The sequence below is a fragment of the Hyperolius riggenbachi genome, chromosome 2, assembly GCF_040937935.1.
Source record: "Hyperolius riggenbachi isolate aHypRig1 chromosome 2, aHypRig1.pri, whole genome shotgun sequence".
NCBI lineage: Eukaryota > Metazoa > Chordata > Amphibia > Anura > Hyperoliidae > Hyperolius > Hyperolius riggenbachi.
The window spans coordinates 447,881,300-447,898,390 of NC_090647.1; the positions used below are offsets into that span (position 1 = coordinate 447,881,300).

A 17,091-nucleotide genomic window follows, 5' to 3' on the forward strand; every position below is an offset into this window, starting at 1 on the left:
TGACAGGTTAATCTAACCAGTGTGAACCTGCAGCCTTGGCTAGTATATAGTTGACTAGGTTTAAGTCAGAGCTATGTATTAGCAGCTGCACTGAGAGCCAAGGGGATTTTCAGAAGCTGATATCTTCTGAGGGCAGCATTGGGCTGGGAAGAGATAAATTACAAAAGTTATTCTTACACAATGAGGAAGCTGTCTACACTTTATGGAATTCTTCTTTAAAGGATACCCAAAGTGACATGTGACATGATGAGATAGACGTGTGTATGTACAGTGCCTAGCACACAAATAACTATGCTGTGTTCCTTTTTTTTCTTTCTTTGCCTGAAAGAGTTAAAAATCAGGTATGTAAGTGGCTGACTCAGCCCTGACTCAGACAGGAAGTGACTACAGTGGGACCCTCACTGATAAGAAATTCCCCTTTTTGTCCCTTTCTTGCTCTCAGAAGCTATTTTCTGCTAGGAAAGTGTTTTATAGTTGAATTTCTCAGTGAGGGTTACACTGTAGTCACTTCCTGTCTGAGTCAGGACTGAGTCATCCACTTACATAACTGATATTTAACTCTTTCTGGCAGAGAAAAAAAAAGGAACACATCATACTTATTTGTGTGCTAGGCACTGTACATACACATGTCTATCTCATCATGTCACATGTCACTTTGGGTATCCTTTGAAGGGGAACCTAAGGTTAAATGTACAGGATGCCACACAGTTATCACATTAAAAAAAAAATTATGTTGTGTCGCTCTTTTGACTTTAGTGTTTTCTCAGTCACACCTGCAGGTGGTGTAGCTAAGAAGCTATAGGCCCCAGTGTAAGTTTATTATTGCCCCACCCCCTCAAGCCCTTTATACATAACAATTTCTATGGGGCACTAAAACCTGCCAAGGTCAGCTGCAGTGTCAGGGAAGAAGTTTAATAAATGGACTGTGAACAGTTTGGTAATTATTACCGCTATTGGAAGCACATGTAAGGGTGATCATTACCAGCATGTCACCAATAAAGAGCCTTATGGTCCAGGGGCCCTGGGGTGGTCACATCCCTGCATGCTCTATTGCTAAGGCACTGCCTGTTACCACCATGGAGCCTGCTAAGTCAAAGTAAAACCAGAATTTACTCATCTGTATATGCTACAGTCAGAACCCAGAGTCTGGCCCCTTCGGGATCTGGCCGGACAATATGCAAAGAAATAGTGTTCAACTTATGTTTTTGGACAGGACTTGGTCTGAACAAAGGTAAACAGCACTAGTTCATTGAAGTACATATGCGGCATCTGCATTCCCTGTACTCCCTTCCTTCCTGCTGTATGTGTGTGTGTGTGATTCCATATGAAAACATTACAGATATGGCTACAAATACAAGTGGTACAGTGTGCATTCAAAGCCAAAGACCACACACACATAGCAGGGAGGGAGTACAGGCATGCTGGGGCAGGCTGCCCTGTATATTTCCTCCTTGGAGACAGGGGCAGGGGGAGGAACCTTGGAATGCAGATGCCACCAACGAAACTTATGCTGTGTGCTCTGCTGCCACGCTCCAGGAAAGCCTTACTTTGGACTTGGCTGCCCGGCTCTTGTCAGGCCGTGATCTGGCCAGCTATAGTCTGAAAGGAGTAAGGTCCTGAACTGGCCGCATCCATTGGTCACTTGGTGTATTGGCTGACCAGATTCCAAAGTGACCAACTTTGGGTCCTGGCCATAACATAGTCATGCTGGTTCAGTAATTTGGAGAGTATTAGAGGAAGGGAGAAACAACAGGCAGAAACAATGTATTTTTAAAAGCATTCCAGCAATATTACCTCCTATATTCCTCTCACTTCAGGTTACCGTTAAAGACCAGGAAATCATTTCTAGTTTTGTTTTCTATAGTATAGTAATGGTTTACAACCTCTATTTGATTTTTCTTTGCACTTCCACTGCAAATCGCGATTGGGTCCTGTCACAATTTCTGTGCAGTCAGGTTTTGTGCAGTGCAATTTATTTATTTCGGGAGATGAGGGGTCAGGGCTTGAAGCCGCAGCGGGAAATCATCCTTGGTTGCGATTTTTTTGCGCTCCCATTGAATGTATCTAAATGTAATCACACAAAAAGCCTAGCAGGCAGTGTGTTTGGCCTGAAGTAAAAATCACATCGCACTAGTGGAAAAGTTGCAATGTGATTCTATGTTAATATAGAAATGCATGCAATTAAAAAGTCACATGCGTTCAAAAAGTGAATGGAAACGCTACCAGTGGAAAAGGGTTCTGAGGCCTGGAGCGCACTAGCAGTGCTTTTCTAAGGGATTGTAATTTGAAAAGCTCTTGCTAATGTAATGCTATGAGTGTGACCCCACTTGAGTGATGTGATTTAAAAATAAATCGCTCATAGCATTGCATTAGCAAGAGCTTTTCAACTCATAAGCGCTTAGAAAAGAGCTGCTAGTGGGTCCCAGGCCTTACTGTCCCTCATTTACTGCCCGAGGGACTACAGCACCAGTATTTTCACAAATGCTATGAAGCTCCAGAAAGAATCTTCTATGAGACTAGAGACACACAGCAGTATTCCCCCCTCCCCTTCTATGGGCTCTGTGTGAATTCAACATTCCATGAATTTTGTATTAACAACAATCTGTGTGGTTCCATTCAGACCGAAATAACCCATCCCAATGTTTACTCATCCAGACAACCATCAGGTGTAAATAGTTAACCATTAAACAATGGAACAGCGGTTTCATGGATTCTGGCAGATCTGTCCATATTTCATTCAATTAAATTTAGAATATAGCGTGTTTATTGAAAAAAGGAGACAAAAACAATGCTATAATGAGTCTAGGTTTGGGAACATTTAATCTTCTGATTTAAAACTTAGCTTGTTTCCACAATGACAGAGATTGTTCTTTTATAAGTGTTAGTGTGGGAAAATATGATATTTAGACCATAATCTGGAATGATCGAGTGAAACGAGGCTTGAGTTTTAAGGGGAATATACGTTGCATGAAAACAGAGACATTGGTCTAATTGAGATCATTTTGCCAGTTGGGCAAATTTTTATTTCTGCTAGGCCACACGACATAAAATACTTGCTGCTTACATCATCTACAGTGGGATGCAAAACTTTGGGCAACCTTGTTAATCATCATGATTTTCCTGTATAAATCGTTGGTTGTTGTGATAGAAAATGTTGGTTAAATATATCATATAGGAGACACACACAGTGATATTTGAGAAGTGAAATGAAGTTTATTTGATTTACAGAAAGCGTGCAATAATTGTTTAAACAAAATCAGGCAGGTGCTTAAATTTGGGCACCACAAAATAAAAATGAAATCAATATTTGGTAGATCCTCCTTTTGCAAAAATTACAGCCTAAACACTTCCTGTAGGTTCCAATGAGAGTCTGGATTCTGGTTGAAGGTATTTTGGACCATTCTTCTTTGCAAAACATCTCTAGTTCATTCAGGTCTGGCTTCTGAGCATGGACAGCTCTCTTTAACTTACACCACATATTTTCAATTATATTCAGGTCTGGGGCCTAAGATGGCCATTCCAGAACGTTGTACTTGTTCCTCTGCATGAATGCCTTACTGGATTGTGAGCAGTGTTTAGGGTCGTTGTCTTGTTGAAGGATCCAGCCCCAGCGCAGCTTCAGCTTTGTCACTGATTCCTGGACATTAGTCTCCAGAATCTGCTGATACTGAGTGGAATCCATGTGTCCCTCAACTTTGACAAGATTCCCAGTCCCTGCACTGACCACACAGCCTCACAGCATGATGGAACTACCACCATATTTTACTGTAGGTAGCGGGTGTTTTTCTTGGAATGCTGTGTTTTTTTTCTTTCATGCATAACGCCTAAATAACTGAATAAATGAAGCTGGCTTGTCCAAATGTGCTTTAGCGGCTCTGTTTGTGCTGTGGGCGGAGAAAAGGCTTCCTCTGCATCACTCTTACATACAGGATCTCCTTGTGTAAAGTGCGCCAAATTGTTGAACGATACATAGTGACTCCATCTGCAGCAAGATGATGTTGTGGGTCTTTGGTGCTGGTCTGTGAGTTGACTCTGACTGTTCTCATCATTTATCGCTTCTGTTTATCCAAGATTTTTCTTGGTCTGCCACTTCGAGCCTTAACTTAAACTGAGCCTGTGGTCTTCCATTTCCTCAATATGTTCCTAACTGTGGAAACAGACAGCTGAAATCTCTGATGCAGCTTTCTGTATCCTTCCCCTAAACCATGATGGTGAGCAATCTTTGTCTTCAGGTCATTTGAGAGTGTTTTGAGACCCCCAAGTTGCTACTCTTCAGAAAAAAATTAAAAGAGGGGGGAAACTTACAATTGACCCCCTTAAATACTCTTTCTTATAATTGGATTCACCCGTGTATGTAGGTCAGGGGTCACTGAGCTTACCAAGCCAATTTGAGTTCCAATAATTAGTTCTAAAGGTTTTGGAATCAATAAAAATGACAAATTTATGCACCTGCCTAATTTTATTTGAACAATTATTGCGTACTTTCTGTAAATCCAATAAACTTCTCAAATATCACTGTGTGTGTCCCCTGTATGATATATTTAACTGACATTTTTTATTGTAACAACCAATGATTTATACAGGAAAATAATGACAAGGTTGCCCAAACTTTCGCATCCCACTGTACATAATGGGGAGAAGTTCCAGAAGTTGGAGAACAGTGAGGAACTTAAGGCTACTACACATAAGCTGATATTCACTTCCAATCCATTAATGATCCAATCAAGATTATCATATTGTACATTAATTGGAACAGAATTATTCTGCTGACCAATCAGGGAGAACTGATTAAGGATTGTTTTATAAGTTGTTAAAGATTAATCCCAATCAGCATCCAATACCCCCTTTCCCACAACTTACTCAACTGCAACAGAAGAAGCTTTCCTTGTTTCTGAATATGTGCAGCTCCATGTAAAACAAAACACAAAGAGTGCCCATCCAACCCATTGGCCACTACTTTAGGGCACCTGCCCACTGCCATAGGAGTTGGTCATGAGCAAATGGAAACCTTGCAAATGGAAGTCATACACCAGCTTGCTATATCCATCAACTGTAGGGTGTGTGGCACTGAAATACAGAAATCACCTTCCTTCCCCCCATTCTAGAGCACTGCTGGTGGGCAATAGACTACTTTTGCTAGATCAAATGGTTTGGTGCTGTTATGGTGATATCTACTGTACAAACCAAGTGATCACATAAGTAAACCCACTGCAGCTAATCTGTACATGACTTTCATTAAATCCTTTACATATCGGTCCCAAGTCTGTAACAGTCAGAGTCAATAAAGAAAAGGCTTGTAGCAGTAATTTCTTTCTAGAAGTCTTCTGGTAGGCCCATTTTCATCATAAGCTTTGATTGTAGCCTGGCTTCTTTTTTGATGATAGGTGGCTTCTTGATTGGAGTACGGCTTCTGTCTTGTTGATAGATGCTTCTGCTTGTGTTGCTTACATCCTTCTATTTCATTTAAAGCACCTATGAAAGAGGTCCAACCTTTTTGATCTTCTTCTACTCTGCTAAGATCGTACTGCCAGGTACTCTTCTATTTATAAACTTGGGCAGGGCCTGGGCTTGATGCAAGCTGATGTGGCTGGTCATGTCAACTGCAGTGGGTAATTGACCCGCCAAGGTCTGTATAGTATGTGACGCATCTGTACAGCACTTGGCCCTGATGTGTTGTCTTCAAGCGTCCATATGCGTCTAAAGCCACACATGAAGGGTGGCTGTAAAGTTTAGGATTTTTTTACAAGTTGAATTTATGTGTAAAAAATGCAAATATATTCATTATACACATAATCTTAACTAAACTGATGCAACATTTTGCTCATGGCTGGTAAATATTTGTAAATGTGAAAGAAGAAAAATCCTAAAACAGGCATTAATGGCATCCAAGAAGTTTGATGATTGAACCCCACTTGTGTCTAAGTTGATTTCACTTTTATGCTGGGTAATGTTTTGATAAATCTGGGATGATAGATGAAGCTGTTATAGCTAGAACAGTGTAACAGCTTTACTTCTTTCCTGACAGATTGTCTAAACATTTCATCCAAGAACAAGATAAACATGACAGGTTGTTGAGTAAAGCTATTTTAGATTTCAAGTTAGTTCCATTCATGTTGTTGTCCTCCCATGGATGCTACTTACTGCACATTGAGCTTGTTCCTACATAAATCCAGCTCGCATGTAAATTTCATGCAAATTGTATGCAGCTTGGAGGCGGGCCAATCAATTGTACTTCCTGCTAATTTTGACAAGCTAACTTGAAGCTACATACAATTACATTTACACGCACACATATGATCGTCCGAAAGCAACTGTTTCAGCCGAGGATCGTTCTGTGTTCACAGCGGCTGCCAATTGATCCTGCCTGGGCTTCTGGAGTCGTTAAGGATCTGTCATGTCGGATCCTTAATGGATGCCTGAGCATGACCGATCACAACGTTATTTTCACAAATTGTCACCCGTATGTCACATGACTGCCATGGCAGAGATGGCAGATTAGCTCATTTAAAAGCACGGAATGTTAACTATATGTCTGCTTCCATGAATCAGAAAGTAGAAACAGTGCAGATTTGTTTTTAGGATTTGTATCAGCTGTAACAAAGAAATGTTATTTGTTTTAGGGTTATTAAGCTGTTATGTATCTTTTAGAGCAGAGAGGAAGTTCTGAGTTCAGGTCCGCTTCGATCTTGCTGAATATTCTGATTAAACAAAACTATTTATTTTCCAATTTATTCAAATATCTGTGCTGTCTTCTCAAATGTATTTTTCATTACTGTAAAAATTAATAAAAAAAGAAAGGCAGTATCTTGCCAAATCCCGCTCTATCTTCTGGAAAGCATGTGCCTGAAACCTTTTAAAAGTACAACTGGGAAAAGTGTAATGTAGGCCAGAGCCTGCGGGATCCGAATCATGGACCAGGCCTGTCAAAGTATAAAGTTGCACTGGTTTCACTGAGGATAGTTTCAATAACAGCCCAATTTCCAGCTAAGAAAAAAAGACTGTAAATAGCCAGTGGGGATTAGAGAACATTAATAAGGAGCAAGATCTGGGCAGGTATTTCAGAGAATATACTCAAGCCTGGCTGACTTTTGAGATAGCTGCTATGGTGTCCACACTGAGATGACAAAAAATATTTTCTTAAAGTAAATATGTCATGGAGAGGAGAGACACTGATTTGGAAATGCTGGACACACTGCACTCCATTACTCATATGTCAGAAAACTCAAAGCAAAGTCAGAACACCCAGAACACTGATCTGAAGAGCTGGAAACTTGTGGACTTTTGTCTGCCAGTTCCAGATTTATGCCCCCTCCTGTCTCTGGCTAAGAATGTGAGGATAAACTATCCATTGCTTTTCTCTGCACAGCCAGGCTGCAGAGATTATCAGCAACTAATAATCAGCAGAGTGATGTAAGTACCTCCCACAGTACTGACCCCAACCCTCTTTTGCAAGTCATGTGGCTAGGATGTCTCATGTTCTCCTGGAGTGTGTTCTCTGCTTTTCTATGCTACCTACAGTATGTAACCAGCAGGGATGGATTTACCATAAGGCACTGTAGGCGCGAGCCTACAGGCACCCGATGACGGAAGGTGGCTTACTCCCCTCCTTGAGTGCTTCCCTCCCTCCTTCCCTATGCAGAGTCCTAAACAGAGCACAAATGAGAGGTTACTCACCCAGCTCTCGGCATTCCACTGATGAGATCTCCCTCAGTCAGGGGCACCTCTAGCTACTTAAAGAGACCAAGAGATGAAGTAACAGAATAGATTTATACATACCTGGGGCTTCCTCCAGCCCCATCCGCATGGATCGCTCCCACACCGCTGTCCTCCACTTTCTCTATCACCAGTACCGGGTCCCGTAACTTTGGACAGTCAGGGCCAGTCAATGCAAGCGCAGTGCGCTCCCTCCGTACTATGCAGGCACATGTGTAAGACAGGCGCCGGAGAGATGGAGGGAGTCACTGTGCATGAGTAAAACTGTCCGTGACTGGCCGAAGTTACGGGAACCGGTACTAACGATAGAGAAGGCTGAGGATGGCTGCGTGGGAGCGATCCATATGCATGGGGTTGGAGGAAGCCCCGTGTATGTATAAATCTATTCTATTACTTCATCTCTGAGTCACTTTAATACTAAGGGGAACCTCTGGCTACCTAATACTTGGGTACATCTCTAGCTATGTATTATTGAGGGTACTTCTGGCTACCTAGCACTACGGTGCACCTGTAGCTACCTATGACAGGCAAGGGAAGTAAGGGAGAAGTGACAGCTGGGACAGCCAGCACAATTGCGGTCCAGTTTGGCAGGGATTTGGAATTTTAAAAGTTTTAAGAATTGATTTTATCCTGTTGGCACCTCTGTTCTTCATTACGTTATAATTGATATCCACCCCTGGTGGAGGGGGATACCTGTCCTTTCTCCTGTCTACAAAGAGTGACTTCTTAATCCTGAGTGAGGACAGGCTAATCTCCTCACCTGCCTGTACAGTGGTTACTTGGAGGTAACCCTGGTTTGTGAGGATATATTGACTCGTTTCATTTACCCAATTCTCAATACTTACTACACTATATTGGGCTCTCGGTTCTCTTTTTACATATATCTTCTAGTCATGTGATTATGATTTCACCTCCATAGGTTGCAGTGCTGGCTATGGATCATAGAACATGCTTTACTTCTGTCTGTACATGAGCATGTTTTCATAGTGAACCCTACAGGTTAATTATATTACTGGTTCCTACACATAGGAAACTAATGGGTGCACTGGAGGTCTTGAGACACACTGCAGTGGGCACTGGACAGCAGAGCACACACAATAGAGGATACTGGAGACACAATACATGAGGCCCTACAAAACTGGGAACACAAAACAGGAAGCAAAAAGTTGCAGCACACTACTAGGTTGGGAAGCACTGGAAAGCTGCAATATAATGGCACTTCTGCAGTAGATTGGAGAAGAGAACTTTGGTCCGGTTATTATTGTTGCTTTGGCCCACAAATAATTTCCTAGATTTCCTGTTTAATGATAATGGACTATGTAGGAATCTATACGTTGGTTGCTATGGGTAACAACACTACACCTTCGTTCGGCACCATATCACAGGAAGTGTGATAACTCGACTCTCATCACAGAAACAGCATAGGAGATCTTCTTAGACGTCGTCAAAGTTTCAGGAGTTTATTCAGTAAAAAGATATACAAATGCTTATCTCTACATGTTTGTTACACCTCAGCAAAGTAATTGGTCTGTTGTAAGTCCCCTTTGCGTTACAGGCTCTTGGTCCATTCCTTTTGAATGGCAACCAGGCTTTCTCTTATGTTACATCTATACTAGGTTGCACTTAGGCCTATATACAGCATACAGTTAGATAAAATGACAAGACATTACAAAAAGAGTAGAAAGTGGAAGTCATCAGCCAGAAGTAGCCCCCCCCCCCCCCCCCGGGAGCTCATTAGCTCTTCTTATACTAAACTCTAAAGAGTTAAATGTGACATCACCTGAGCAGGGACGGATCAATAACTCATCGCCTGCTATTGGCTGACAAGACCCCGTGATATCATGACAAGCACAGTCTTTACTGCGCATGCCAGTGATGGCTAACCTTGGCACTCCAGCTGTGGTGGAACTATAAGTCCCATGAGGCATTGCAATACTCTGACAGCTCTAAGCATAACTCGGGGAGTCAGAGGCATGATGGGATTTGTAGTTTTGTCACAGCGTGCGTGCCAAGGTTAGCCATCACTGGCCTAGACATTAGCTACGTGACAACTTCAAGGACTCCAGGATCTAGTCACAATATATTTATAGCTCGCCATTATCGTGTGTGTGTGTGTGTGTGTGTGTGTGTGTGTGTGTGTGTGTGTGTGTGTGTGTGTGTATGTATATATATATATATATATATATATATATATATATATGTGGGTCCACCTTCAATTTTTTTTCCGGGGGTGGGAAAGATGACAAAAGGGGCAAGATGGCTGGCTGGTGGGGCCCGTTTGGGTGATAAAAATTGATATTTGTATAAATGTTACTTGCAGGTGTGCTTGGCTAGTTGGCTGGCATGCTTTAATCCCTACTAAGCTGCTCTTTTGTGGGCAAATCAGAGACAAATCATTCCAGCCCCCAGCCTATGTCTGACAACTCTACAAGCAATGGGAGGAGGAAGAGGCAGGACAGAGAGAAACACTGTGTGTGTAATTCCTTACCTCAGTAGCTAAGCAAGTAGCTGCAAACTAGAGCTTGTATTTTACAGACAGGAAGCTTTGAATCAGTATAATACCATGCATTTGCTAAAGAAAAACAGTAAGCTTTCAGCTAGTAAGCACTCTTCATACTCCTGTTGACTGGCCATGTTCTAATATACAATGAGAAGTAGGTAGAGAGATTTTTTGAAAACATAAATGTCATCCAAATAAATTAATTACAAGGGATCTTGCAAGGATTGTGAGGTATGCATGGCGAATAGATAAGATCCCTGGTGTAACTAATGCTTACACAGACTCACACTGACATGGAGAGTTTGTTTTTACAAACCCTATCCTGTTAAGTAAATGCTGCTGAAACCTGGAAACAGTTAACTGTACACTACTAAGCAGGGGGGGGGGGGGAGTAAGGGCCACTCCGCGGGGCACAGTAATTCTTAGGAGGGGCCAGTGTAGGGCCACATATATATCCATCTATAAATGTAAAAATATATAAACATATTGATTGTCCATGGACAGTTGGAGACCATTTACTGGCATGGGGAAGGTACAGAATGTTGAAGGTTTCGGCTTACACCCTAAATGAATTCTAAGCTGGCATCAGAGGCTTGTGATTGGGTCTGGGTGGGTGACATACATGTGAGTGTAAAGGTCCTTATCATGGTATTTCACAGAGCAGGAGCTGGATAATTTCTGGGGTACAATTTCACAATATTGCATAAGGAATCAGTATTAACAACTGTGTGAAAAGCGTAAATTAGATTCCTTGTAGTCTCAGCGGGATCTAACATAAACCCAGCACTGCTCATCTTGTAATAATATTTGCAAATTATGTCATTTTAAGGAGATTGATTAAAATTCACTAGTACAATGCTTGTTCTTCGTTGCGTCCATTGTAATCACATAACAAGGGATTAACCAATGATCCCTCAAATTTTAAACAAATGTGGAGACATTGCAACAGATCTTTGTCAGAACATCTGTTATTATTTTTATGTTGCTATTTGCAAGAACTTTACACCAAAACACAAGTGCCCCTTCTAAAACAAATCTGGATTCCTCTTCGTTGTCGGAGATTTTCAAACTTATGAAGTGTTTCTTTCTGCACTGAGACCACTTATCAAGCGGACTTGGAACAGGACTAATCTGCAGGCATCAAGTATGCAGAAAATCTAAATAGAGGGAAGTCAATTAGAGGAATAAGATGTGAGGCTGTCCAGGGTGGACACATCTGCCTAACAGGACGTAGCTAACATTAAGCATGTCCCCCTCACTAGCTCATAGTGCATAACATTGCTTAACTCAACTAAAACGAGGTACTTAGAGAACGTTACTTTTGTAATCAACTCCAAGCTTGGCAGATACGACTGCATTATTAACTCAGATATTGCCAGGAACAATGAAAAACTAGCTCATTAAGTCTAAGCAGGAACATTTGCTTGGTCATGCCTCAGCACTCAGCAGTCCTGGTAGAGTACTCAGTTTTCACAGAGGAGTTCTGTGAGGGGCTAGTGGGCATTGCAGCATTGCAGTGTCAGTGAAGAAAATGACAGCCTGCTCTATAGGTATGCTGGTCCTTGTTGCTAGGAAGGCGTTAACATCCCAAAGCCTTTGCTTTCGTGTCAGATGGGAATGTGTCAGCTTTCACTGGTGAGTTAAAGCTTTTGCTTCCCTTGACAGAAAACATCTGGAATTCTTGCAGAAACAGATCTCTAGTAAACTTTTCTTTGAGCTTGGCCTTCAGTGAAAACCTTATAATAACATAGATTGTGATTCCCTCATGTTCAGCAGATCTTCCTTACAGCATGGGGATACTAGTGAGAGCAAATTATACACTGCCATTTACTATGGAGATAGATTACCACTCAGGATGAAGTGTGTGAGCTGTCAGCTAATAATAGAAATAAAATAAAATTAAAAAGAGTACAACCGGCAGCCATCAATAATATGGAATGGGTGCATATTAACCAACAGTTGGTCAATTTCATCACTTCATTGAAGTCATCTTGATGATTTAATGATTAATGACAAAAGTCTGATGGCTTAATCCAATTCAAAAGGACTGGGAAAAGGCTGTGTTTAAATTTCCATCTGTTTCTCCGGGGAGGGTAAAAGGGGAGTGGAAATAGGGATAGAGGGATGTCCTCAACTTTTTGTTAAAGTGGAAAGTTAGGTAAGTCTCTCCAGCACTGACACTAAAAATGGCAATTAAAAAGTGGTAGCATAGAGTACAGTTAGAATTCTTGTCAGTCTTTCATTCTTGTCCTTCACTTATCTGTCCAGTGACACCTAGTGCTTACATTCAAGTTCTGTGTGTCACTTGGGAAGGAATGAATCTCTCAATAGCAGCACAGAGAGTGCTAGGGACTAAACATAAGCTCTCCGCTTCATCGTTCTGTCCAATATTTCAGTTGGGTTTTTGTCTGGAGCTGATTTTTAAATGAGACCAGTTAACAATAACATTTTTAGTACAAAATACCAGACAATGAAGTAAACATTAGGAATGTGAAGATCGCTGGAATGTGTCCCTGGTGGTGACAACACAGTCTAGTTTGTGGGTTCTGATACTATAAGATAAACAACTTATTCTGTGGAAAATTGACAACTTAGAAGTCTCCTAAGAGTGCCAAAAACAGGAACCATCTAGCCCTTTACAGTCACTAGTTTAGTTTCATAGAACAGGCAAGTGAACCCATAGTGCAAGCTTATAGCTCAAACATTGACTTTTTCAATAGGAAAATGCTGACTAAACCATGATCCTGAACCCTTTCACAGATCATCGAGCAAGATAGGTAATTAAGTGGACATCATTCTTTATGACAGAACATAAAATGAGTAAGCACTGCCTATGTTCTTTTGCATCATTTAAATAAAGGTTTGGGTTTGATAAATATGCTTACATTTAAGCAATCTCTCTATAATCAGATGTAAATTACATTTTCTAACTTAGACCTCTTATGCTCCAACGCATACACATATTACATTTCTGACCTATAACTATCACACACAACAATCATAATCATAGCAGATCAACTTCCTACAATACAGCAAATGTTAAGTTATGTGGATAGGTTACATGTTTAAGACAATACATTAAATGACTATACATTAGGCTCAGTGGGAAAATTGTTAACTCCCTACAAACTGTAGTGTTGCTTATTATTTTTGTATCATTACAGTCACATTCAATGTAATCATATATGGATGCACAAACATTTGCTATGTGGCTAAATTATAAAGACAAGGGAAAAAAACATTGGTTCAAAAGTGGAGCAGTTGTCCAAACCAACCAATCAGAAGACAAGGGGAAAAAACATTGGTTGAAAAGTAGAACAGCTATCAAAACCATCACCAATCAGATTTCAGCTGTTATATGAGAAAAAAAAAGCATTCTGATTGGTTACTTGAGTTCAGTATTCCATTAAATCACCATTTAATGATACAATCAACATTATTTGTTCAAGTGAAACTCCCAACTTCATCTAAAAATGCTACAAACATACATCAGAGCCCTCTGAGACCATTTGTAATATTATATTTTTAAAAAAAACTCTTTCTACTTAAATTTGCAGTCAGCTGTGCAATTCCAAAACTAACTGAAAATAAAATTGCACATCTTTGCCAGCCTGGAATCTGTACTCCGTGGAGCACAGACTGCCTAGGAACCGCCCATTTGGCTGCACGAATAATTAGCTGCACTGAGTAGAAGCTTGTTGCATTTTTTGTCCACACCTGAACTAATCTATTTACTGGCAGTAAACCTGGACCCTCCTTTATCACAATTTCTGTTAGGAACCCTGTGGAATAACTTTCTTTACATGTTTTTCCTTCTTACACATATGCAAGCTGACATAAAGCTTAGACCACACGTGTCACAATCACATGCTTTTTTCTAAATTTGAAATTGCATTTCAACCGAAAAACAATGTTAGTCAATAGGATGGTTCACAGCTGAATGTGATTTTTGCATGCAGGAAAAAAAAAACGTGCTTTTTGTTTCAAAATATTGCACATTGAGTGCGTCTTGCCACTAAAAATCATCAGCTGCTGGGGAATAGCGCATGCGTCTAAACGGATAGAAACACGCACTTGTTTTTAGCTTGGACAAGCTTGTTATTTATCGCTGCAATGTATAGAGCTAAATTAATGAAAATGCCTTTTTCTCAATAATAGTAGAGTCCCACTTTAATGTACAGAAACTCACACCGGCCATTTCTCTGCTGTAAACAGATGATGCAGTCTGCAATACCTTATTGCATTAAAGAGGGGACTCGAATCAAAATTGGCCATAATTGTGTGTTTTGGAAGGTAAAACGGCCAAAGTGGTTTTAGCGCGTTACATGCTTATACACAGTGCTTTTTAAAACTAATGTGTGCACAAGCCCTCTCTGTAGTGGGGAAGAATGTTTACATATCATAATGACATATGTACTAAATGACATCATCTTTAATTAGTGTGAAATGTACAGTTTAACTCTTCCAGCGTGCGCACAGCTTTGTCCAATAAGCGAGACATTTAGCTGTAAATCACTGTGAAATTCCCTCTCATATGCACTTACAACCCATGTAAACTTGGCAGTGATTCATGCACTTGCTTCCTCTGAGAGATGAAACCCAGCCCTCTATGTGTGCTATAGTATCCAATGCGCTGTACAACTCTATCAGCACACTCTCTGCACTTCCCAAACTCTGCTGCTTTACTAACTCCAGCCCTGCCTTCTCCAGACTGCTCTTCATGGGTGAAGTGATGTGCTCTGCTGGTCTCACAGGTATGTGTAAGTCTAAGTTGTGCACTTGCAGAATAGAGAGCTAACCCACTGTACCCACATCCCATTCCCCCCCTGCTTTGGCAATGCCTGTATGAAACTTGGTCATGTCAATAAAGCTATCTTTGATTTGATTTGAGTGTGGCTGTGATGAGTGTAGCAATGAACTATCCTAGGAGGATGGAGAGGGTGCTATACCTGTCAGGTATAAGAACATGGTGGTCATTCACTGGCGGCAGTTGCACGTTTATGCTGTGTTGTGACTGTGTTGTCTTTACCCTCGTAGCCATAATGTAATGTTTTTCTATTGACATTCTATATGTTTTCATTTACCCTCCCTGGTGATGAATGGGTTACAAAGTCTAAAATGTAGAGGAGTACCTGCTATATGTCTGCACTGCTTAGCATGTGTGTCTGACTATAAGCTTTTCATCTTAGACAGGTACTGTGTGCTGTTCTGAGGGCCCCACCACACTGCTCAACCTTCCTCACCCTGCTTGGGAATATCACTTTCATCTGTAAACTCAGTGACTTCACGTGCGTTTGTGAAAAACATTAGTTACTCTGGGAGTCAAGCCCTGGCTCCCCCCCCCCCTGTCCTCCTCTGTTATATTCTGCAGTGTGCCTGTGCAGCTGAGGTGTGAGATGGATCTGGAAATGTCCAATATTGGAGTACAGGATGCTCCTACGCAGAGCGTGATTCCCTACAGGACTGGTTGGAACTTGCCCTAGTGCTCTGCAGAGGTCAGGGCAGACTTCATGTAAGGTAATGTGCTGCTTTGCACTAGGATAGCAAAATAATCTGTGAGGTATGATAATGTACTTCTGATTAGTACTTACTTACTTACATACTATCTCAGTTCATTTAATTGTATAAAGTCTACTCCCTTTTCAGATTTTGGTTTAACATTACCTCAGTATTTGTTGCTATGGGTTAGTGACATCTTTCATTTCATTTTTCACCTCTTTGTCACCCATTTCCTCACCTGTATCACCCACCCATTTATCACTAACCCTATCACCTTTTTGGATGATATCTCATTGACTGATTTGGCTTATTGCACTTTACCTTATTCTTTCAATTATCTTTAATGTGAGCTGTAAAAAATCAAGGATATGTGTAACAGGTGGGTGGGTGTGGTAGCACCAGCTAAGAAATGTTAGAAATGCCGTTCTGTGAACCTCATGTCAGTAGAAGTGATGGAATGTGTAGAAGAGTGAGGAAAATGATGTTTAAGCATCCCTGACAGGAAACTGAAGGGAAGAGAAAAGTTTAGTTAAGGTAAGAGTGTTGAATGGATAGCACTGATGAGCCTGTGGCTGTGCAGACTGCAGGGGATTAGGATAAAGTGCACTCAGTGCACAGTCACTCACCTCCTTGCAGAGTAGTTTGGCAGAAGGCGAGCAGCAGGATGATGCCCCGTAGTGGAGCGGCAGGCCGTAAGCTCTCCATGTCTCAAGTCACAATGCCCCCGTCCCCTCACACATGCTGGGTTTTATCCCGCCGCACAGCTCACATCCCCAATGAGGGAGGGGCAGCAAGAGACACGACGTCATTCTAACAGTGCCAGCAGCCCCATCCCACCCCCCTTTATTATTGGGAAAGGAGGGGGAATATTTTATTTTGTTTTGTTTCCTTTTTTCCTTTTCTTTCTTTTTTTTTTTTCATTTTTCTTGGCTGACGTTCTGCAATTCTGGCTGAAATAGACATGGGAAAGGAGCCAAGGAGAAGGGGGTGTAGAATTCTCCTTTCTGTGTTTATCTGTCTCTCTCATTCCCTGTTTGTCTGTCTGTCCCCTTCGCTCACTTCACAGAGGATTTATCATATTGAACTAGCTGTACGCTGGGGCAAAGAGGCGTCCAGTTTTTATCAATGAACCCATCCCGTGTCTTCGGAGCGCAGGTGCAAGTGAGCCCTGGGAGCGATGAGGGGACTCGAGCGTTGAGTAGATTGTTTCCAGTGCGTACATATGTCTGCACTCAAGGAAAAAAAGCAACCCTTTCCTTTCATGATCTGAGAGTATCAAGTCGTGAAAGAATAAAACCCAGGACTGAACGGCTCCACTTTATAGAACTTTCCTACTGTAAAAAATGAAATATGGGACTTTAAATAAAACTCTCGAAGAC

At 41.3% G+C, this 17,091-nt stretch overlaps 1 protein-coding gene across 2 annotated transcripts in view; it reads right to left on the bottom strand.

Annotated features, from left to right (window-relative positions):
• ELN (elastin) overlaps window positions 1-16,434 on the bottom strand; it is a 144,040-nt gene extending 127,606 nt beyond the window's left edge. For both annotated transcript variants that reach the window (XM_068270037.1, XM_068270036.1), the window contains exon 1: window positions 16,339-16,434. In XM_068270037.1, coding sequence (XP_068126138.1) covers window positions 16,339-16,417 — 79 coding nt within the window. In that variant the 5' untranslated portion in view covers window positions 16,418-16,434. The remainder of the gene's footprint in view (window positions 1-16,338) is intronic.
• Window positions 16,435-17,091: the final 657 nt, after the last annotated feature.